The following is a 23,555-nucleotide window of genomic DNA, read 5'->3' as shown; positions in this document are numbered from 1 at the left end:
CCAAATACATCAACTATCGAACATCCCAGCCATACTTAAAAAGCTTGAGCTTTGAGCAGGAGTTACTCCCAAAAAACATTCTTTAGACACCCAAAAAAACGAACTCACTCACCTCTCTACCAATTTGCTGACTGTTGTTACCCTAATGAATACAAGGACATATTGGAGGCAACTCAATTATTTTACCGTCATTAGATAAATAGCTCACTTCGAGCCTTGCATACGGACAGGTTTTCTGTTGTTTCCCGATCCCATTAATAATTATATCTACCCGCAACGTATTTATCACAAAAAAGTAAACTCAGCAAATTCACTCCATTGTACGACTCCTGCAGAACCCCAGAACAATCTACCACCAGTGATAGAAAAATTAAAACACCAGTGCTCACTCCTCTCCCCAAAAACGCCGTGAAGGAGCAAAAGAGTTTGCCTAAACGAGGCACCTCATGCAAATATCCACACCAGACGAATACACTCCAGCCAAAAAAAAAAGATGATGATGCCTAGTTGGACCTTGTCGGATAGTAGTATAACCAAAGACACACAGACTGTCTGTACTACAAATAGTAGTACAAACAGATATTTCTGTCTAGGCAATGAGCTGTCGTGTCGTGATTTGTATGAAAAATGACATTAAGATTTACTTTTTAACTTGCTAACTTTGCTTTTCAGTATTTTTATTGATACACTTGTTTTATTTTTAGTATCAAAAACATCTTTTCGTACACATAGGAGGACCAGCGCTGTCATACTCAGATCCCTTGCTCGAAGCAGTGGACGTTCGGCAGATATACGACAAATTCCCCGAGAAGAAGGGCGGACTGAAAGAATTGTACGACAAAGGTCCTCAAAACGCCTTCTTCCTCGTCAAGTTTTGGGCGGACCTAAACTCAAACATTCAAGACGAGACAGGAGCCTTTTACGGAGTCACGAGTTCGTAAGTATACAGTTTTTTAGATCGAATTAGGTAGTTCCTTAGAATCGATGAAATAGTACACACTACATTTCCAAAAGAGAAAAATTAATAAAATTATTAATATAACAGTTTTTTCTCTTCCACCTCTGTATATATTTTCTCTCTTCTCGCTCTTTCAATTTCGCTATATATTTTTCTTATTCGTTTTTCTCTATATGTAGAACATATGTAGAACATAGAAGATATGAAGACATCCTGCTGTAAAACGCATTGTGAGCACCCCCTTTAAACAAATCTCTGATAGCCGCCAGTAGTTTAACTTGCAATATTTCTTTCTAACATTTTTTGCATTAATAGTGCCCTCTATTAATGCCAAACGTCCAACTCCGTTAGTGGTCATACAAACCCATACCATGACACTCACAGTGTGGTTCATAGTGATCGTGGTAAACTGAGGCAAAAGGTCTTCACCCAGTCGCCGGCAAATTTTACTCCGTTACTCCCAAACATTGAGATTCTGGTTTCATCATCACATCACTCCAAATTACTTTACTCTACTGTTCTTCTGTCCACTCTCTGTATGTGTGTCAAAACTCAATCAATGCGCTTTTTGTTCAGGAACGGGTTCAGTCTGAAATTTGTAAGCCAATTTATTTGACAATAACATTGCATGTCTTTTGCGAATCTGCTACGATCTTTTAAAGACAGGCGGCATATTCTGCGTTCATAGTGTTGACTAACTTTCGGTTTTCTACCTGTTCTTTTTGCTGATTTTGACGTTCCACTGATATGAAAACGTTTACACACTTTCATTACACCTGATTTTGTGGTGCCACCATCCAATTTATTTGGTATTTCTTGATAGTGTAACCTTCTCCACGAAGGGTAATTGTTTTGGCTCTCTTTCCTGGCGACAAATTAATGGGTTTTGGGTTTTCTTGGAGTCATTGACTACTGAACTACCTGGAGTCACTAATAAACACTGGAAGTCGCACGAAACTGTACTAAACGTTTCCAATTTGACGACTAAATCACGCCACTCGTCTGACTGACTAGCAAGAGAGACGGGATACAGTATTGCCGGTGTTATAATCAAAAATACGTATCAAAGTTACTGTAGGACGTCAAACCGTGATGAACTATGTGAGTCGGGCTTACAGGAATTAATTTCTGTCAAAAATTATCTCAGCCTTATCTAAATCTCAAACTAGCTTTCGGAAATTATGTTTCGTTTATACTAACTCTAGTTTATTCCATGATCAGCGCTTAATGTAACAAACTAAATTTTGAAGGCCGGACTTGAAGCCAGAAAAATGTATGCTAGTTTATTTTGAAAAGTTTGCTATATAGCGTTCGTCATACCTTTTTCAGTTCTGGGTTAAGCCAAAACCAGTAAGTTAAAAATCATACAAAAGTGACATTGCAAACACGGTAGTAGAAATGCAATGCTAGGTCACATCTACGTACACAAGATAAGTCATCTATAAACATACGAAGATATCAGTGGCATCATAATTATACATAATTACGAAAATATTGAAATATAATACTGTACAATGAATGTTAAATAGCGACTAAACTAATTATACGATCAACCAATAAGTTGATTTCCATAATATTTGTTCGTTTAAACAATGGCAGGATGTACATGTTGCACTAATGATAATATTGTTATAATTTGAGAGATGCCCGTATTTTTATGGGCATTTAAACAGTCCTCATTTATTTATTTGTTTATGAAACTAACATATATATGCTTTATTTATTTTCAGGTATGAAAGTAACGACAATATGACGATAACCTGTTCCACGAAGGTTTGCTCCTTTGGCAAACAAGTCGTGGAAAAAGTGGAGACGGAGTATGCTCGATACGAAAACGGAAGATTTGTATATAGAATTAATCGAAGTCCGATGTGCGAGTATATGATCAACTTTATTCACAAGTTAAAACACTTACCTGAGAAATACATGATGAACAGTGTGTTAGAGAATTTTACAATCTTACAGGTAAAGATCTTTGTTTTCTTTATATTTATATATATATATATATATATATATATATATATATATATATATATATATATATATATATATATATATATATATATATAAAGCTAAGGACGATTTAGGGCAGAATAAATTTTTTATTTTGAGTAAAACGTAAAGGGTGGGTTCTAGTGTTTTGAGCGCCCCGGACAAATCAAACTTTGGCGCCCTTTCATACTAGAATATACAAATTTACAGCAAATTTACAAAAATAGTTCAAAAAGGACAAGAAATCAAAATTACCCAATAAACAACCGTGTTAAAATTTATTTATTTAAAAAATAATACAATAGTTATTTACTTACAAATGATGCAACACATGGAATAGCATAATGAGCGCTTTGCAATGTTAAGATATTTTGTAATGCTGATTGTCAAAAATTATATATAATGCAATGCAAAAAATCTCAAGAGAAAATCAAAAAAAATACAAATGACTGAATTAGACTTTACCTTAGCGAATGACAAAAACACTGACTATTAATTATGGAATGCTACTAAGAAACTGAAAAGACCGTGCACAAACCTCTAATAAGAAATGCAGAAGGTAGCTGGGCCAGAAACAATGAACAAAAGTTAAACGTTTTACAGATCATTTACAAAACACATTCCAACCAAACGAGGGAGATGGCTTTGGGTAACTGACTGATATTTACCAAGACCAAAAGGGAAATTAACGTTGTTACACCTAAAGCAGTTCAAAAGGGGATAAATGAACATATTAATTCTAAAAAAGTGCCTGGATCCGATATGGTAAGTGGAGAAATAGTAAAACAGCTTCCAAAAAAGGTATAATGAAAATAACTTGCTTAATAAATGCATCATTCAAACTTAGCATGTGCCGATTTACTGAAAAGTTGCGGAATTCATAGTTATAGTAAAGCCAGGTAAACCGCCAAATGAAGTTTCATCATACAGACCTATATCTCTACTGACTGTACTATCGAAACTATTTGAAAGGCTATTGCTAAAAGATTAAAAACCAATAATAGACGAAAAGGAACCTCATACGATGTTATCAGTTTTAGAAAGAGCACTGGAAGAAAATAAACTTTGTTCGGCCGTCCTTCTGAATGCTGCTCAAGCTTTTGATATAGTGTAAGGGCCTCATTCACAAACTAAAAAGAGTACTTCCAAAGAAATACTCTCAATTATTGGAATCTTGACATTTTAAAGAGATTTTAAAGAGACTGAAAGAAATCAAAGTGTCAGAGTCCAAAAATGTAAAAACATACAGGGTGTTCCATTAAAAAAAGATAAGTTTGTTCCACCCCGTCACTATGGGGGATGTATATTTAAAAATATTTTAGCGTATAGTGCATCTATGCTCCAACTTTTACCTAAATATTTTTTTCACATCTCTTACGACAAATGACAAATTCTTACCGAGAGAACTGTACTTCATTTCCGAGCGAAGCTACTGTTGCTGGTCATATCACCCTTATATAAGGTGTGTGAAATGAAATATTTTGTTCCTGAATAGATTATTTAAATGTGACTTATACAACCGTAAATATTTATCCTCTTAAACTGTTACGATTATTCAAAGAAACAATGTAATATTACTTCCCGCACAGGAAATTCATAATAGTGGCCATAAATGGAAAATAATACTACCGTAGAGATAAACCACAGAATTTGCACGGTCAACAGATGCTATTTTGGGCTCAATATCCTTAAATCAACAATTATATCGAGAAATACAAAAATAAAACTCTACAAAACAATAATACGCCCAGTTCTAACATATGGTTCAGAGACCTGGACTCTAACAAAAATAATAAAAACCTGTTAGGATGTTTCGAAAGAAAAGTACCAAGGCGAATCTATGGAGCAATAAATGACAATGGAGTGTGAAGAAGTCGATACAACTTCGAACTTATAGAATATACCAGAAACCTGATATCGTAAAACGTATTAAGATAGGATGTCTGAGGTGGATAGGGCATGTAATGCGGATGGAACAAGAAATGGGCCCAGCTAGAAAAACGCTCCTTGATAGACCAATTGGTCAGAGAAAAAGAGGAAGGCCCAGAACAAGGTTCCTTGATAACATCGATGAAGACATGAGAAATATCTGAATACGTGCTTGGCGGAGAAAGGCGATGGATAGGGACGACTGGAGAGAAATTCTTGAGGAGACTAGGACCCACGCAGAGTTGTAAAGCCAGAATAATAATGATGCTGGTTATAAATGGAAATAATGACAACGATTAACTTCTTACACCAGGATTGTGTAATATTCAATCTATTAGAAAATGGCCTAGATATTTAAATCTGTTTTCCACTCAACTCTGCTCCAATCTGTTGTGATGTTTTTAAAGTTGAGTTTTGACAAGAAGAAATATACTAAACCTGCATAAAACATTTTACAAAAACTGATGAAATATATAAAATGTTATGAACATTTACATTTATTATGAATACAAGACACACAGTTTGGATTCATGAAAGGCGTAGGTACAAGAGATGCACTGTTTAGTCTACAAGTATTATTTCAAAGATGCAGAGATATGACTTGCGATATTTACACCTGCTTTGTGGACTACCAAAAAGCATTTGATACAGTTCAACACCAAAAAATGATGGATATTCTAACAAAAGCCCAAATGGATGATAAAGATCGGCGTATAATACAAAATTTATACTGGAACCAATCAGCCACAATAAGAACGAATTTTGGAGGTGAACCAACGGAAATGATCCAGATTCTACGAGGCGTTAGACAAGGTTGTATACTTTCACCTATATTATTTAATCTATATTCAGAGGAAATATTTAGTGAAGCCTTGGAAAAATGCGAACATGGAATACTTCTAAATGGAGAACGCCTAAACAACATCCGTTATGCAGACGACACCGTTATTTTTGCAGACAGTTTGAACAGTTTACAGCAACTAATAAACAAAGTAAATGAAGTAAGTGAAAGATTTGGACTTCAAGTAAATATAACAAAAACTAAATTTATGATCATCAGCAAAAATAAAGTTAGAGACGCTCAACTACTTATCAATAATACACCAGTGGACCGAGTAAAACAGTATAACTATCTTGGAACAACAGTAAATGAACAATGGGATCACTCACAGGAAATAAAATGTAGAATAGAGAAGGCTAGGAGTGCATTCAATAACATGGCCAAACTCTTTAAAAGCCACAATCTTAATCTGGAGATAAAAGTAAGGCTCCTACGATGTTATATCTTCTCAATATTGTATTACGGAGTTGAATCCTGGACACTAACTGAAGCAATGGAGAAAAAACTTGAAGCCTTCGAGATGTGGCTATACAGGCGAATTCTAAGGATATCATGGACAGACAAGATAACCAACGAGACCGTATTACGAAGAGTGGGCAAAGAAAGAGAGGTGATGTATACCATTAAAAGGAGAAAGTTGGAATATCTCGGACATATAATGAGAAACAGCACTAAATACAGATTACTGAAGGTAATCCTACAGGGTAAAGTATTCGGAAAGCGAGGAATTGGGAGAAGGAGAATATCATGGTTGAAGAACCGGAGGAAATGGTTCTCCACAACAACAACGAATCTATTTAAAGCATCAGTCAATAAAATAATTATAGCCAGAATGATTGTCAATATTCGGAACGAATAGGCACTGAAAGAAGAAGAAGAATGAATACTCCCACCTCTACATCGACCACATTGCGATCTTGCTGATTAGTAGAATTAGTGTACAAGTTCAAGCTATTTAAATGTTTTATGTTTAATTTTTGCATCTTTTATAAGGACCCATCCTTTATATTTTATAAAATTTAAACCTGTGTAAAATATTGTATCGAAATCAAATCAATTTATTTGTTTTACATCCATTTGGCTAACCTTATCGTATGTTTTAGGTTGTAAGTAACAGAGATACTCAAGAAACTCTCTTATGTACTGCGTACGTATTCGAAGTATCGACTTCGGAACATGGAGCGCAACACCACATCTACAGGCTTGTGAAAGACTAGCGGGTTACCGGTCTAACCGTAACCTATCACTTCAGTGCCTACACTCTCACAATATTAGTATTATTATCGGTTACTTACTTTTTAAGAAGTACCTAGGTAAAAAGAAAGGAAATACAAAGTAATGTAAAAAAATTGAATGCTGTTCGGATAGGTATTTGCGAGATACCTTAAATTTTTTAATTGTCTAACAGTCTAGGTGGTAGTCACAACTCCGTTAATTAAGGTAGAAGTTTAAAAATGAGTAAGTGTGAAAAAGTAATAATCATAATTTTCAATGCTGTGTTAATCAATAATGCTTAAACTAAATAATTCAAAACATTTTTTTGTTATTGTACTGAACATGTCAAAAGGATTTTGTTGTATCTTTTTTTATCAATTAAGTTTTCTTGTTAGTTTTGATATAATTTTGGTCATGATCTTCGGTTAAATTATATTTTTTTAGTGTATGTATGTCCCAGTGTTGGAGTGTTTTAACGCCTTATCCATCTATTTCTAATTTCTCAAAAGGCTAATTTCAATTGAGAACCGCAAATCCACTAGAGTTTAAAAGATTTACCGGAATGGCGTGTTACTCGAACCTAGTATCCATTAGACTTACTCAACACGAAGTGGATCCGCCAATCCAGCTGACGCAATTTATAAATGACTAAGTATTTTTTTATTATTCCATATATAATACCTTGGTAGCTTATATGCTGGTGGTTTTGTTCTGTTTTTTACTCTCAATACAATTTTATCAATTCTTATGGTTAGATACACTAAGTAATTTTGGTTGCCATCCTCGTGTTTTTAAATATTTGTTTCTATCGGGTCAATCGAATACCATTTATAGTGATATTTCGACATCATTTTCTATTATTAAGGCTCCAGTACACAAATGATCTAGAGTAGACCAGCGTCGTCCATCGACGACCAGTTGTTCACGTAGTGGTGCATAGCTTAATGCTATCTGACTAATACTTACGATGGATGTGGAAGTAATTACGACCGCGCCAATCTATTTGTATACAACAGTGGGTAATTGTGTTAACATCACGACTCCTTTGAAGTGTTCCCAAAAAAAAAAACGATAACATCCCCATTCCACGCCACGAATCATGACGTACCGGTAATTATCCTTCATCATGCGTCACTGATTCTTCGTACCATTTATAGTGAACTAAATGACTAAGAAGTAAACTTAGAACGCTGATACACTATGTGACTCGAAGGTAACCTTGCTCAGTCCTGGCAGATTATGGACAGAAACACACGAAAGATAGACACGAAACATGAAAAGAACAGTGAATAGAACAACTCTCGAAAAAAAGCGCCTCTATTTTTAAATATTTGAATCGCAAAAAAAATAGAAATGGGATATTCATGAAACAAAGGAAAAAGTTCAAATATGATAAAAAATAAGAAATGGTAAAATTCACTATATTAAAAATATCAAATATAGTAAATATCATAAAGTTATCAAATATCATAAAAAAAACATGAAAACAGTCATAACTAATTTATGCAATGGATTAACTGTATGTTGCAAATAAAAGAACTATGCAATCGAATGAGAAAATTCACTTAAATACGCAAAAAAATATATACTGTTTAGTTAATCCATTTAGATTTAAACATGTTTAAAATAAAGACTGAACAAAAATAATAATTAACATTAAAATGAGTAATGAACTATGATCTTTTTATAAAAAAAAATTATTTTAAATCTTACATTCTATCACGTAACTAAATTCAGCCTCTTGTATTATTAAACTTTCTTAACGTGAAAGATACTTTATTTGGCATGGGTTAGAATAGAAGAAAAGTAATCACAATAAATTTGATAAAGCTGTTAATCGAATTAAAGCTGGAGAATGGGCTTCAGCACCGTCAAATTCCTTATGATGATTGGCTGGAGTCAAAAGAATTTGCCAAGGCAGTGAGGAGTACTAGTCTTAATTAAAAGAAAATTTGATCGTTACACCAGTCAATTCATAAATCGTATAATATAGTAACAAGATTCAGATCGCCGTAGAGACGAAAAATAAGGTAAAAATTTAAAAAGTGAAAATAAAAACATATTAAGAAATGAAGTAATTTCTCTCACCAAATTAAGATTGAGTAATTTAACTAACAGAGATGGTGACACACATGTTATTTCTTCTTCAGCAGCGGGCGAAAATAGGTCTTCATACCTTAATTTCAAAACGGGAAAATGAATAGAATAGAAGGTATTTTTGTAGAAAAATATTTAAATAGATAAAGTACCGTTGGCTGGAGTTTCTAGGTGGTTGAAATAATCGGAACTCTACTTGACCTAACGGGATTTTTCCGGTACTTTGGTAAAACCTTTAAAGGTGTTATTGCGGCGTGTGTGAAGGGATGAGTTTGAATATTTTTTCAAAGAAATGTAAAGGATAAGTTGGTCAAAACAGGTAGCTGGGTGGTCCATGGATAAATCTTTAACGGTATTTTATACAGAAAATTCGCAACAGTTGTACATTGATACAAGAAAATATATTGAATTAAAAAGTACACTGCTCTACTGGGTGTTTTACAAAATTTAACAAAATAAACGAAAACTAGACAAAATGTAACGATCGGATTTTCGACACGTTACATCCTATACACAGTCGCGAAGGCCTATAGTGGGACAGCATCAGCTATTGTATACTGGGACCTTAAAGAATGATGATACGATAAGTTCCAATAATTTCCTTGGTTAGTTTACTTGGACAACTATCTGCTGTGCTGTAATGCCCTAATAAAATCAATCATTGACAATATCATTTTCACAACAACTTTGCAATGTATAACCATTAGATAGGAGTAGGTCCCAAATTATACCTATTTTCCATGGTTTGTAACAGAGGTTTACGTAGATTTTGGGCTATTGAAGTACAAACCGAGAATCTATTTGAATAAGGTAATAAAAATGAGTTGAAAAATTCTGTATTGAAAAATAGTAAAGTAATAAAGTTATATCTGATTCTACCTTACTTAATGGACAAGTGACGGTGTTATTCGTCTTACCAGAAAAATTTTACAAATTCAATTTGACGAATATTTATTTACTTACAAACCATTATTTAAACTACAATAGAGTGTTTTGTTTTTATCGGCCACTGGTTCAAATATGTTTTGACCATTTTTTTTTCTATATTTACCAAACTTTTATTCCTTTTTCGGATATATTATTTTTTCTGTGTGACTATATATTTTATTAAATTCTTTGATCATGCCTTCTTTCCTGTGTATATAGCTCATAGTCATTGATGACATTTCTGCTAAGACAGATATTTCTACGTTAATTCAATTAAATGAAAATATAGGATATATCATGGAATGAGTGTTGACGGAGCCATGGGACTTTCATGGCATCGATCATCCGACAATTTAGCTTCACTTGAAATTTTTTACTAATGAATTTGAAAAATTCATGGTTTGAGTGTGGTTCGAAACTAATAACCACTAAACTAATGTGGGATGGGTAGTTATCCGGCGTACACACAGAAACTAACATACATACTAACTGCACTGAGATGCAAATTGTTAAGGAAATAATTTTATAATATCGGAATTTATATTACAGTTATGGTACATATTTCAACCCTGTCCGATATCAAACGCATTGAATAGTGGGTACATACAAGAGAAATATTTAAATCATAGAGAACTAACTAACATGAGAGTGGATATGAAGCAAGGCATATCTGCTAGTCTCAAAATTCACTAGCATATAGGATATACAGATAAAAATCTTTGTAGATTGAATTATAGAAAGCCAGAAATTAGATTTTTGTAGAAATAAAAGCAAAGTTTTGATAACAGAGCTTCGACATGCGCCAGATAAAAAACTTATGGAAATATCAGAAAAAGATTAAAACAAAGGACGTTAAAAGGTATTTTCATCATGAATATCCATTATTCCAAATATATGAAATCAAAAATATGGTTGTGCAATTGTAAATAATTTTTTTTTATTTAAATTAACGTGCATGTGACATCTATGGTCATTAGCACGAGTTACGATTTACAAGGTAATATCATATAAATTACAAAATAATTTAGTTAACATTTAACATAAAGAGAAAATAATAAAAACATGTAACATAACATTTATAGTTTGTTGAGCAGTTGACTTTTCTCTAGGAATTTGATAACCTTGTTGATTTGGTCTGTGCTGTTTAGGACGTCTTTGAAGATAGTACCGATATCGAGGAGTTGGCGTATTTTGGCATAAAAAGAGCATTCGATAAGTATATGCCTGATTCGGAGAGTCGTATTTTAGTGCTGACACTTTGGTTGAGATGATGTCATCAGGTAGCCATGAGTTAGACGGGTATGTCCTATAAGCAATCTCCGTATGATTGACATATTTTTTCGAGATAAACTGGGATAGGTAACTAGGTTCACTAAGGGTTTAATTTCATGTAACGCTGAAGTAACTTTATTCCAGTGAATCTGCCAGGTGGATAGATTAAGCTTCTACAGTCTAGCTTTGAGATCGTTGCAAATTTGTATATTGATAATGGTGTCCGTGGATGATGCGGCTTTTTTGGCAAGGCAATCAGCTTTTTCGTTACCACTAATACCGACATGGGATGGTACCCATATCAGAGTGACAGTTGTATTTTGGTTTATAAAAAGCTGATATGTGTCATGAATATCTTGGACGATAGAATGGTTGGTGGATGTAGCATTAATGGAGTGTATAGAGGAAAGTGACTCAGAGCATATGGCTATGTGTGTATTAGAATATTGTTGGGCATATTTGAAAGCGTGTGAGATAGCTAGTAGTTCACCAGTGTGGATACTACACAAAGGAGAAATTTTAGAGAGTTCGATAGGCTGTTGTACAGTGGTTACAGAATATCCAACATCACTTTCAGTCTTTGACGCGTCAGTGTAAAAAACTATGTTATATTTATTTTTGTTTGTAAGTTCTAGAAAGAGAATTCTTAATTTACCAATACTGATATCTTCCTTGTTAAATTTGATGATGGAAATATCATGATGTGGCAGTATGTTGGTCCAATAGAGATTATTGGAGAATGATAGAGTTCTTGTTTCAGACAAATTTATATCTTTTAGTAACGGCTGTAGAAGACTAGGAATAGGATGTATAATTAAGTTACATGGAGAGTTGTTATGGAGTTGGTGTGATGATGTAATTAAATGATATACTGGATTGGACGGATTGGAAGAAATTGCAGCAGCATAGGAGAGAAGACGGTTTTCTCTCCTAAGCCATAGAGGAGGTTCATTAGCTTCATAGTAAAGACTTTCTGCCGGACTAGAAAGGAATGCTCAAATAAAAATTTTGCAGTGCGTAAAAATGACAAATTGCAGAAAAGGCTTAAAAATAACAGTGAAAATTTGCTTATTAAAAGTCGAACAAAAGTTCAGAAATATTGATACAAAAAATTGAAGTTATCTCCAAAAAATGACGCAAAAAATGGGATACCTGTTTTTGTTTTTGAATAACAACAATCGCTGATTTTTTACATATAAAAGAGTAAAATTTATTTTGCTGGGTAATTAGGTGTCACTGGGAATTTTTTTTTAAATTATTGTTAATATTTTTCCATACAGATTTGCAAAACGGTATTTTAACACATTTTCGGGATTTTTTTACTAATTGCATTAACATTTGAAGAAGAAATTTCACTGCAAAGAATATTACCTCTATTGCTTTTAATTGCATGTGATAAGCTTTTCAAAATGTTGATATTTTTCGAAATATGCACCATAAAATGTTATAAATGGGGATACAATAAGTCGATTTTTCGTTATATCCTGATTTTTTTCACAGGAAGGATGAAGAATTTTTTCCATCAGGAGCTTATTCAAATTCTAGTTTAAACAATTTTTCGGAAATGTATCTACAAAAATCTTAATTCCGGCCTACTACAACCAACTCAAGTTACTCTTGTACAAATCCTTACTGGACTAGAAATGCTATTACCGTTACAGATCCTCGCATTTTCTACTTAATCGGTAGAAACAATTTTGAACTAACGTAGTCAAAAAACAAAACACAAACTACAGCCTTGTATACTTTTCGCAACGTACTTTTAGTTTCATAGGATTTTGCGAGTTTTTTTGGTTTTATTTTTTGTTTTTTAGATAGATAACCATTTATACAAAATTTATTCAATTTTTTTGGGAAAATTTATATTTAGCATCTCGAAAGTGGATCATCGTACAGATCGGCTATTTATTGTATAAAATTTATTGATATTTAAGAAATTTTTATCTGAACAATGATCTACTTCTATTTCTTGTCTAGATCAAAATAATTTGAAATTGAGGAAGATTTTGTAAAAAGAAGAATTAATGTTTTTCAAATTTGACCAGAAAAATGGATCGGTATTCATTTTTCCTTGAATATTTATGCAATGTGTTTACAAGGTAGATCCAAATACAGATCGATATATCGACATATCCGAGTAAAAGAGAGAAATTTAGATAGCAATGTCCAAAAATATTTATGTCTTTATTTAGGTTTCCAATCTACAACCAATTTCGTATATTTCTTTTCTATTTTTTTTTGGATATCAAGGTGAAAAATAAAAATTTGAAACTAATAAATAATAGATAAATCTGATTTTAGTGACAGCTAATTTTTTTTAACATACGGCAGAATTTATTTGAAATGTATATCGACCATCGATGTGCCTGGAGTGGAGTTTAAATTGAAAGTAACTAATTTATTCATATCATATCATTTCTTGGGATCATAGGATAGACTACGCCTTTCCAAAATTTATTTTCTGGTCAGGTTTACTTAATAATTGTCTTTTTTACAAATTATTTTAATCTAGATAGTATTAGGTATACTTTTTTACTTATGTTAATTATTTAAGTGAAGTTTGCTCTTTTGTGATGATAATTTTTAACAATTTTATATATACAAAATAGATATATACATATTTAAATTTCTATCTGAATTTTTTCATTTTTTTTTCTTTTGAAATTAAAATACCCAGTATTTTAGTTAATTTAGTTATGTGAAAGCAGACATGTTCATCAAAATGTTTGAAAATATAAATGAGAAATGATCTATTTGATTTCTTTTGACTATAAAATTTATTTCGTAGTTGGTTTGGGTCATTCTTATTATCGACTCTAAAAGTTACGGTTACTTGCTAATACTTATTTCTAAACTTATTTCTTAAAGCCGGTCCCAAAAGCCTGTTTCATTAATTTCATCATTAAGGGATGTATTATTGTAATTATTCTCCTTACGCTCTTATTTATCTTCTGGGATCATCTAAATGCCTTTCTTTTTCAAGATCGTCTGTCCACTTTGCTTACCTTAAAAAGTATTTTTTAACGCATATTTAATGTTATGTAAAAGAATTTACGTAACAAAACTTCTGTGGGGTCTACCAGTATTATTTTGAAAAATATTTATTATATAAAATGTATATGCACTGAACTTTGGGTTTCAGTGTTAATTCTAATAAAAATTTTATTTATATATATGCCTACCTTCGCAATAACCGAAGATTTTAAAATGACTCTAGTCACAGGTCTATACCTACACTATAATAACCGGTCTGTTAGGTTTCGTCTTTCATGGCCCTTAGCTATCTTTGTCTTAGAGATGAGTGATTTCATGTCAAGTAAACCAACCCTCTTGGATTTTAAATAAAATTTTGCACCTTTCTTTATTATAAAAAGTTTGATTGGGACGTACATGAATCTTTAAATTTTCACCGATATTGTTGATTAAAATTTGTTGAAAGAATGTGTAAGAAAAATACGTTTACTATGTAAAATTTCTCGATTAACAAGATTATCGTGCCAGAATTTTGAGATTTTCCCAATGAAAGTCAAAAAAGCCGAAATTGTGACAATAATTTCAACCTGCTTTGGACAAAGTGTTCAATCGAATTTAAAGGCATTTAGAAACTTGCACATTTGTATTCACTTTTGATAAGGTTAAAATATCACTTGCATTAATTACACCTAAAAAAATTATTTTTTTTTTATTTTACACATTTTTCAGAGTTTTCCTAAATATGCCTAAATTTTTTAGCTCGAACTAAGACTTACTGGAACAAATTCTTGATAGTATTTTGACATATTTATTTTATTTTTTTTTTAATTTAGTTATGAAATCTATAATTACTAAAAATGATTAATTACGTAGAACAATTTTGAAAGTTCTTCAACTTTTAGTGAAACTTTTTCTGAAAAAAAAAAAATGAATTTGTGTTGTATTTTTTGGTATTTTGAAAATATATACTGCGAGAAAATATTTAAAATTGAAACATTGAAAAACATTGACAATTTTCAAAAATTTTAACATAACCTAATATTTTTGGTAATAAGTTCAATAATTTAAATAAAAACGAAAAATGTGTAACAATGATAACAAAATTTTTTTGTTAAATTTTCTAGAGAATTTTAATCAGAGCTAATTTTTTTATAATTTTATTGTAAGCCCGAAAAAATTAGGAGTATCGAAAATTTTTCGGTTTTTTAATTGTTCTTAGGTCTAGTTAATCAGAGTGAAAATTTTACACTATTCAGTGCATTCATTTTAAAGTGCACATTTTAACAAAAAAAATTGAAAGCTTCTACATGCATCTAATCTAAACTTAATGGCTTTTATAAACAGCAGTTTAATGTGTGAACATGTTGTCACATGTTCCGCTTTTCTAGTTTCTGTTTCCATTGGAAAAATTTCAAAATTCTGACATGACAATCGTATTAAGTGAAAAATGTTACATCAAAAATATATGTTCTTATACATTATAAAACCAATTTGTGTTAAAAACAAACTCAACATATTTTAATCCCTGATTTTGTTGTGATGTAAGGGGCACCTGGAGAACAACGTGATTGACTGTTTTTTTGTTTTCAGGTTTTTTTGTTAAAAAATAAGTATGCAAAAGTTTGACAATTCTAAATGGACAGTGTTTGACTTACCTACTGTCTTAAGTATTGAATTTTAAATGACATTTGAAACTTTCTGAAGTACTCTTTATATACGACGGTTCAATATTATCAGCCGCAATTATTTCTCACTTTATTTTAGTTAAGATTTCACTATAAAATAGATCAATCAAATTGAGCGTGTCCAAATATATTTAATGTTCATCTTGTTTACATTTTAAATCGATTTTGGTGTATATGTCTGCTAGGTAGGTTTTTGCCAATAACATGTATAGCTTTAGGTAAGGTTTCCACAAAATTCTCCAGGGTCTGTGAGATACCGTCTAAAAGTGAATTTTGTGGGCAGTTATTTTTTATAATTTGTGTTCATTTTGGCTCAAGATTTGCCAAGTAGATGGTACCCATTGAAATTTTTAGTAAGGTCTCTTCGGAACTTTCAGGTTTGAAGTTATTGAAATATATTATTTTTAAGAAAAAAATTTCAGTAATTGACTAGGGGATGATATTTGTATTTGACATTCGATTTTTTTCTTATAGTATGTTTATATATTTTATATAACAAAAGATACGTTCAAGGGTTTAATTATTTTAACTGCAAACGTACCGTTTTTCTAATGCAGTGAGATGATTGGTAAATTACCAAATGTTCGTGGGTCGTAGTTTTGAATCCTGTCGGACACGGGTATTTTTCTATTAAATAAAAAGAAATTCTCATGTTTATCGGATCGGTACTCATCAGAGATGCAGCAGTTTTTAGAGGTATGTTTACGACAGTACTAAATTTACTTAGTAACAAGGAATTTAGTCAAAACACACATTAAATTTCGAGAGTTTAGTGCAGATAGGCTACTATGTAACATTATGACCCTATTCTATAAGTGGCAACGTATTTCTGATTAAGCTTAATAGTTTTTCTCTATTAATCATGATCTTGGTGCAGTAAGACTAAAAATAATATAATGAAAAAAATATATGCGTCAAGAAGGCCGAAACCTCATGAAGGAAGAATTTAACTAGAATTAGGTATTATCATCGAGCAAAAAGACAAAAGAGGGAATGTAAAGGTAGTGGGGGCAAAAATATTGTTAGACAGGAAGTTCCATCTTGAGAGGCCAAATTAAACAAGGAAAGTGAGTCTTTCCTTGTTTAAGAAATCAAATTTAGTTGGGTTATGTTATTATTTGTCCCAACTGTCACATGAAATCTTATTTATATTGAAGTTTTTTAACAATTGTTTCACATTTTAGACTGTCATCGTTAATATTTAATCAAAATTTTCTCGTCTAAGACACATTCTGAAAACTATTTTATTTATTAATATAATTTAAATTTGGCGCATTCGCATTTCCGGATATGTCCGCCATCAGAGGCCACTTTTTTGGTCGCCTTTTCATAACGATTAGATTCCCTCTTTTGTCTTTTTGCTCGATGGGTATTATACTAATTATTATTACTAATTATACCTAATGTATATAAGTACCTAAGAGTATGGGGATTGCGACGGATAATAATATTATTTCTTCTTATGTTTACTCACTTCCAGTGGATATATGTTTGTGTATAGCAAAATATATTATGGCAAAATTGATATGATTAAAAGCATTTCATAATAAAAACAACGATCACAGATCATATCTGAAAATGATCGGAAATCTAAAAACAATGTCTTCTTCTCTTCAGACCTATGCTAAAATTGTAGTAAAATAAACAAAGTCGCCACTTAACGTCAATATTGCTAGAATGAAAGTCCTCCAATGAAAGAAAGATTGGGGTATCCCAATCCCAAAAATTGAAGTAGTGTACAGTGCCTAAACGTAGTAGCACAGCAGTTAGTAACACACAGAATTCGAAATTTATTTAATATCAGCATGCTATAGTTATTTGGAGATAGTTGTCTCTCATCAGACATACGCATTGTTTTAAAGTTTGTAAAATGTAAATAGGTACCTGCGCATGCCTAAGAAGAGGCAAGTACCTCGATCTCTCAATCAAGTGCTGGTATCAAACGTACTTAGAACACAGAGTGTTGTATTTCCAAGGTATAAACTCAAAAGATTTATTTTGCACATTTTCAAACGTAGATACTTTTAGAAAATAGATATATTAACGACATCTATGAAGAGACAGAAAGGCAAATCAATATTCAGAACATGCAGACTGTCTTAAAAATATAATGTATACGGGCTCGAACGCAGAACAAATCAAAAACTACAACTCCCAAACTACTAATCACCTAATTTGGTTTTATGTTTTGTAGGAGATTATTATTTCAACCAATATACTTTTTATTTTCACGTAATTTACAATTGTTCATAATGTGAATATCATCATACCTATATTAGCATTACAAATTTATTAGAATCGTTACCTGAAAGCTCCAATATAGACCAATACACACAAGCCTGTGCATAGTGCAATCAAAAAATAATAATGGGTTGTGAAACATCATATAGTATTTTTAAAAAAATGTTTATTATTATTATTACAAGTGGCAATGTTTTTGATCTCTGATTTAGTCTTCGGAAATTATTTTAATAAGTGTATTATGTAATTTTTTGGTAGCTTTTAATTTTTTAAAGAATGGACTTTGGACAAAACAATAATCGATAAGAAAAAAGTGACTATCTTGAATATAATATAGTACTGACACCTGATGTCTTCTATGAAGATGGGATAAAACTATTTTTTCAGATTTAGCAGTATGAATTCTGTTCATGTTTATTGAAATTTATAGCTTAACATTTTAATGTCGTTTATTAAATTTATTTAATCGTTATTGTTTACCTAAAAGTTTGAATCCCAAAATTATAAATACATATCAGTAGCTAAAACACATTTTAAATTGTTTCTTTGACTTAGAATTCAATAAGACATTTAGACAATTTAGGAAGAACCGTTTCTCATAACCAGTGATACCAGATGGTGGGTTCTAAGACACTCGATTTTGACTGGAGTTATAACAGCTATTAAGTGACTAGTGACACTATGTCCATCTTGAAAACGGGTCTCTTTTGATTTTAAAAACTTTACTAGCATAAACCATCTAAACTTAACTAAACGTATTCAAAGGAAGAGAATATTTATACCTTTATACTTTCTCTGGTCAATATCTGCCATTACAGCACTGTTTAGCTCCATTTCATTATTCTGTGAAAGAAATATCAGTTCTTAGTAGTCAAAACTAATTTCAACAAGATTTACGAATTTCATCCATGATAAGTGTCAAAATGATTTTTTTACTTCAAAGAGAAATCTGAACAGAACAGAAATCAGAACTTTTACAGACGAAAAGTCTGAACCAACATTAAGTGATTGATAATCAACTTATTAACACGTCACATAATCTGAGACCAAATAAAACAGATATATAGATGTGGATACTATTGTTTTGCTTAATACTATTTTGTATTCATATCGTTCCAGTACAAATTTATAAAATACAGATATGTCATTTGAATATCCAAATATTTTATGAAAGAAACGATTATTTAGTAAATAATTTGAATCTTCATAGACATCTGAAAACGGGAAGAATGCTCTATTGTAGTATGTAACACAATTAAATTCTAGAGTTATTATTAGATTATTGCAGAAATTTTTTCTGCTGTAATAAAGTATTTTTTTATTATTATAAACGAGATTAGAATGTTAAGCATTTAAAAATGCAAAATAAAATGTACTTTAAAATCTAGAGTGTCAGTGTATAAAAATAATATTGTAAATATATTTCTATGAGCATAAAATATGGCGGCTAAATATTTTTATCTCTTAAACCGGCAATTATAAGGTTCTTTATGAAGTGTGCTATATTAAATGAGATTTTTATCCATATCTGGAATTGCCATATCAAAGTAAAAAAACATTTATTGAATCTTATACTTTTGCTCTTTGTGTACAGTATTTTAAATCAGGTTTATAATTTGTATTGAAAATTACAAAAATTTAAACATAGTTGGTTGTTTTATTACTTTTTCCGCATACATTATACCATTTAATATCCCTATTGACTAGTGTCGGTTGTGTTATATCCTTTTCCAAATAGTCTTAGCTCTTTAAATTTAGCTGAAACTAGCTGTGTTTAAAGTCTGTTCATCAATCTAACAATAACTTTTTTCATACCGACAAATGATGGTACAATTTAAATAGTATAATAAATATAAAATTACAATATTTTCTAATCCTAGAGATTGAAGAAAAATGTTGGTATAAGATAGCGAGGAGACGAGAGTTCTAGGTGCGCGGTGGCAAAATTTGAAAAAGTGGGGAAAGCTTCATCCTCTCTGAATTCACAGAGCAATTAGTTGCATATAATATGCTGGTTACTTTTGTGTCGAGTTGTAACGCGTCATCAAACGCAAGAAGTCATTTATAACGTCCTAAAATCTACAAGAAATAAAGCGGAACATGGAAAATTGTTAATAGATATTCGCTACGTGCGTGACCATGGTAGGGCTACCTTGAAACGATGCCAGCGTGCGTAGCGGCGAAATATGACAAAATTGGAACCTTTTTACGCATAAATTTTATCAAAAATGTGTGCAAATACATGTTGCGTATTTAATTGTGCTTAATAGCAAAAATAGTAAGTGTAGTTTTTATAGGTTCCCAAAGATTACATATAAATTGGAGAATAGAAAAAGATGGATCCGTGCTATTAATATGAAAAAGTAAATATCACATAACCTCATTTTTATGCAATTGAAATAGGAAATATTTAAATAATTTACCTTAAATGATATTTTATAAGGCTTCAAGCTAACTGCAGAGTGCCTGATGACTTTAGCTTTTATATCATACCTTTTACTATTACTGTTTTTAATTATATGCTCTTTCACGTGAAGAACTTGGATTTGCCAGTACTAGATTTTTCCCTTTCTTTTCCGTTTGGGGTTAAAAAGATATATTATGATGAATTTTGAGAAACCCAGAGTTTAATACTATATTTATTTTGTACATAAACTGAAAAAATATAATTAAAAGGTTAATTATTAATAATTGTCAATTTCGCCTGTATTTAACAATGTCAAACATATGTCATATGTTTAACCTGAAAATTGGTAGGTCCAAAACAGTCAGATGAAGGCGGTAGGTGTCGCGTCAGTCACGCACGGAGCGAATAAGATAAGTGCAGCAACGTGTTGCTACAATGACAGGTATTTATGTGGGTACCACTGAATAATTATTTTTTTTAACCTAATCTAATTTTAAGTTTAAGTCTCAACTATAAAAAGAATTGATGGTAAAAAAAAGTTTTCAAAGTTGGTGCTTGGGAAAAAGTTTTTTCTTCTCCGCCAAAACAAGTGAGGATAACAAAATTTAAAAGTGATGCATTTGATGAAAGTTTATTTTGTCTCACCTTCATTAATTTTCACATAACGGAGAAAATTGCACCAACAGTTGATCGACTACATCGAATTTTTACTGAACAATGTGGTTATTCGGGAAGTATTGAAGCGTTAAGAAAAGAAATTTGTAATCTAGGTTTTCGTTGGAAAAAAAATAGAACCAAGCAACGCATGGAAAGACACAAAAACTGCGACTAGATTATTTATGTAGAATAAAAAGATACCGAAACAAAGACAGAACAATTGACTTCACCGATGAAACCTATTTGCATGATAGTTAGATTAGATTAAGAGAGGTGGCCTTTCGGCCTATTCCACCGCGACCTTTTCAGATCTATGATGGTCCTCTAGTCGTAGATAACATTCTCTAGCCTGACCCTTTTTATAAAGTCTAGTAGCTTCGAGACTGTACCTTCCATGTAGCTATTTGCCGGTGGATTTTCTTCTCCTAATGCAAAGAACTGCACATTTGCCAGACTGTCACACTGACATAAAATGTGCTCTGCTGTTTCTTCTTCGAGGTGACAGAATCTGCACAGGTCATCATCTGATAATCCCATCAGCTTCAAGTGCCTATTCAGCTTACAGTGCCCTGTTAGAAGACCTACTATGACCTTGACTGTTTTCCTGTCTTTGCTTATTAGATCTGCCGTAAATTTTGGCGAATGTTCTGTAATGAACTGTTTCGCCTGTCTTTGTCCTGGTGAATTCCTCCACCATTCCAGAGATTTGCGAGCTACCCACTTCCTTGTAGCCGTTCTTGTTACTGATTTAGCAACTCCGCAGAAGGGTTCCGGTCCAATGAATGGCAATGATGAGCCTTGTTTGGCCATTTCATCTGCTTTTTCATTGCCCTTATGACCCTCGTGCCCCGGTACCCAGGCTACCGTAACCTTGCTACGGTCTCCTAGTTTATTTAGGGCACTCACGCAATCCCATACTAGCTTAGAATTGACCTCTACAGAGTTGAGTGCCTTAAGCGCTGCCTGACTATCTGTGAAGATGGCAACTGAACAGAACGTTCTTTCCTGCCTTTCTATTTCTTCCACGCAGTGATGGATTGCAGTTATTTCCGCCTGGAAAACTGTCACATCCTTAGATAGACTTACCGGGAAATCTATCCCTTGATTTGTCCCTACTATGCCGGCTCCCACACCCTCCGATGTTTTTGAGCCATCCGTGTACCAGGTAGCAGCAGCTTGCATTATAGTTACACTAAAGAATATAATTGGAGTTGTCTTCGAAAATCCGTTTCTAAGGGACCAAGGCTTATAACCGTTCGTTGTGGAAATGATAATGGTTTTGTGAAAGGTGGAAATCACAAACAAAAAGGGGATACTATCACGACATAAAGAATTGTGAAAACTATAAGAAGTGGTTGACGGAAAAATTATTTCTAAATTCATCATCCAATAGTGTTGATAACAAACCATATCACAAGAAACAGGCGGACAAAGCTCCTACTTCAAGTAGTGAAAAAAATGGCATATAAACATGTTTAAGAGATAGAAATATTTCATTTCATGATAACATGCCCGTTTTTGCCCTAAAGAAGCTTTTTTGAGAAAAGTAACAAAAACAATAGGAACACCTCCAAAGGATACTAAAGAAGAACGCAGAAAACAAGAAATAAAGATATCAGAAATGAATATAGAAATTAAAACAAATAAAAAATTGAAAATATATAAAATATGAGTAAAAAAAGAAGAGAAATAATATAAAACGCATGAAAAAAGATGAATGAATGTATAAATTAATGTATTCAATAAACAATCTGTGGTGATGAATAATAAATAAAAACATAAAAAGCTAGAAATAAAGATAATGAAAAATTAGATGATGAAAATGAAAAATAAAACGATAACACAAGATATAGATCTGTAATACAAACACAAAATTTGAAATAACAAATGAGGAAAAAAGGAATATATCCCGAGCGGTATCTGTCATTGCCATAATAGACATTTTCTGTCATTTAGTGCCTATAATAGATTATAGGCACTAAAGATATAATAAAGCTGAAGGAGTAAATGACAAATATGATTTATACAATTAATATTAATACCATTTAAGTCAAAATTAATTTTAAAAGAGAACAGAAAATTGGTATCAAAACGTGTTTAATTAAAGAAGAAAAAACTGTCATTATATGAAACAAAAACAAACTAAACAAAGATCGATCTGAGAAAATATGGATAACAGAGAATTTTACAAAAAAGACAGGAAGAGAAAATGAGAGGGTTGAGACAAAAAGCAAGAGAGATAGTAAGATAAAAGCACAGGAATAGCAGACATGGAACAGAGACGGAATAACCTACATGTACATTGTACAGTGAAGATAAAATTTTATAGAAATAAATAGTAAAAATTGGTATACGAATACT

The 23,555-nt window shown here is 31.9% G+C and overlaps 1 protein-coding gene across 4 annotated transcripts in view; it reads left to right on the top strand.

The window, feature by feature from the left end:
- Nucleotides 1-19,789, top strand: part of sd (TEA domain transcription factor 1 homolog scalloped) — a 335,698-nt gene extending 315,909 nt beyond the window's left edge. For 3 of the 4 annotated variants that reach the window (XM_072522586.1, XM_072522584.1, XM_072522583.1), the window contains exons 8-10: nt 705-937; nt 2,689-2,923; nt 6,824-19,789. In XM_072522586.1, coding sequence (XP_072378687.1) covers nt 705-937; nt 2,689-2,923; nt 6,824-6,937 — 582 coding nt within the window. In that variant the 3' untranslated portion in view covers nt 6,938-19,789. The remainder of the gene's footprint in view (nt 1-704; nt 938-2,688; nt 2,924-6,823) is intronic. The other variant, XM_072522585.1, reaches the window with a different exon arrangement.
- The last annotated feature ends 3,766 nt before the right edge of the window (nt 19,790-23,555 follow it).

The sequence above is a fragment of the Diabrotica undecimpunctata genome, chromosome 2 (assembly GCF_040954645.1).
Source record: "Diabrotica undecimpunctata isolate CICGRU chromosome 2, icDiaUnde3, whole genome shotgun sequence".
Classification (NCBI taxonomy): Eukaryota; Metazoa; Arthropoda; class Insecta; order Coleoptera; family Chrysomelidae; genus Diabrotica; species Diabrotica undecimpunctata.
Note: the sequence above shows the minus strand (reverse complement) of the source record. Positions and strands in the feature narration are given on the sequence as shown.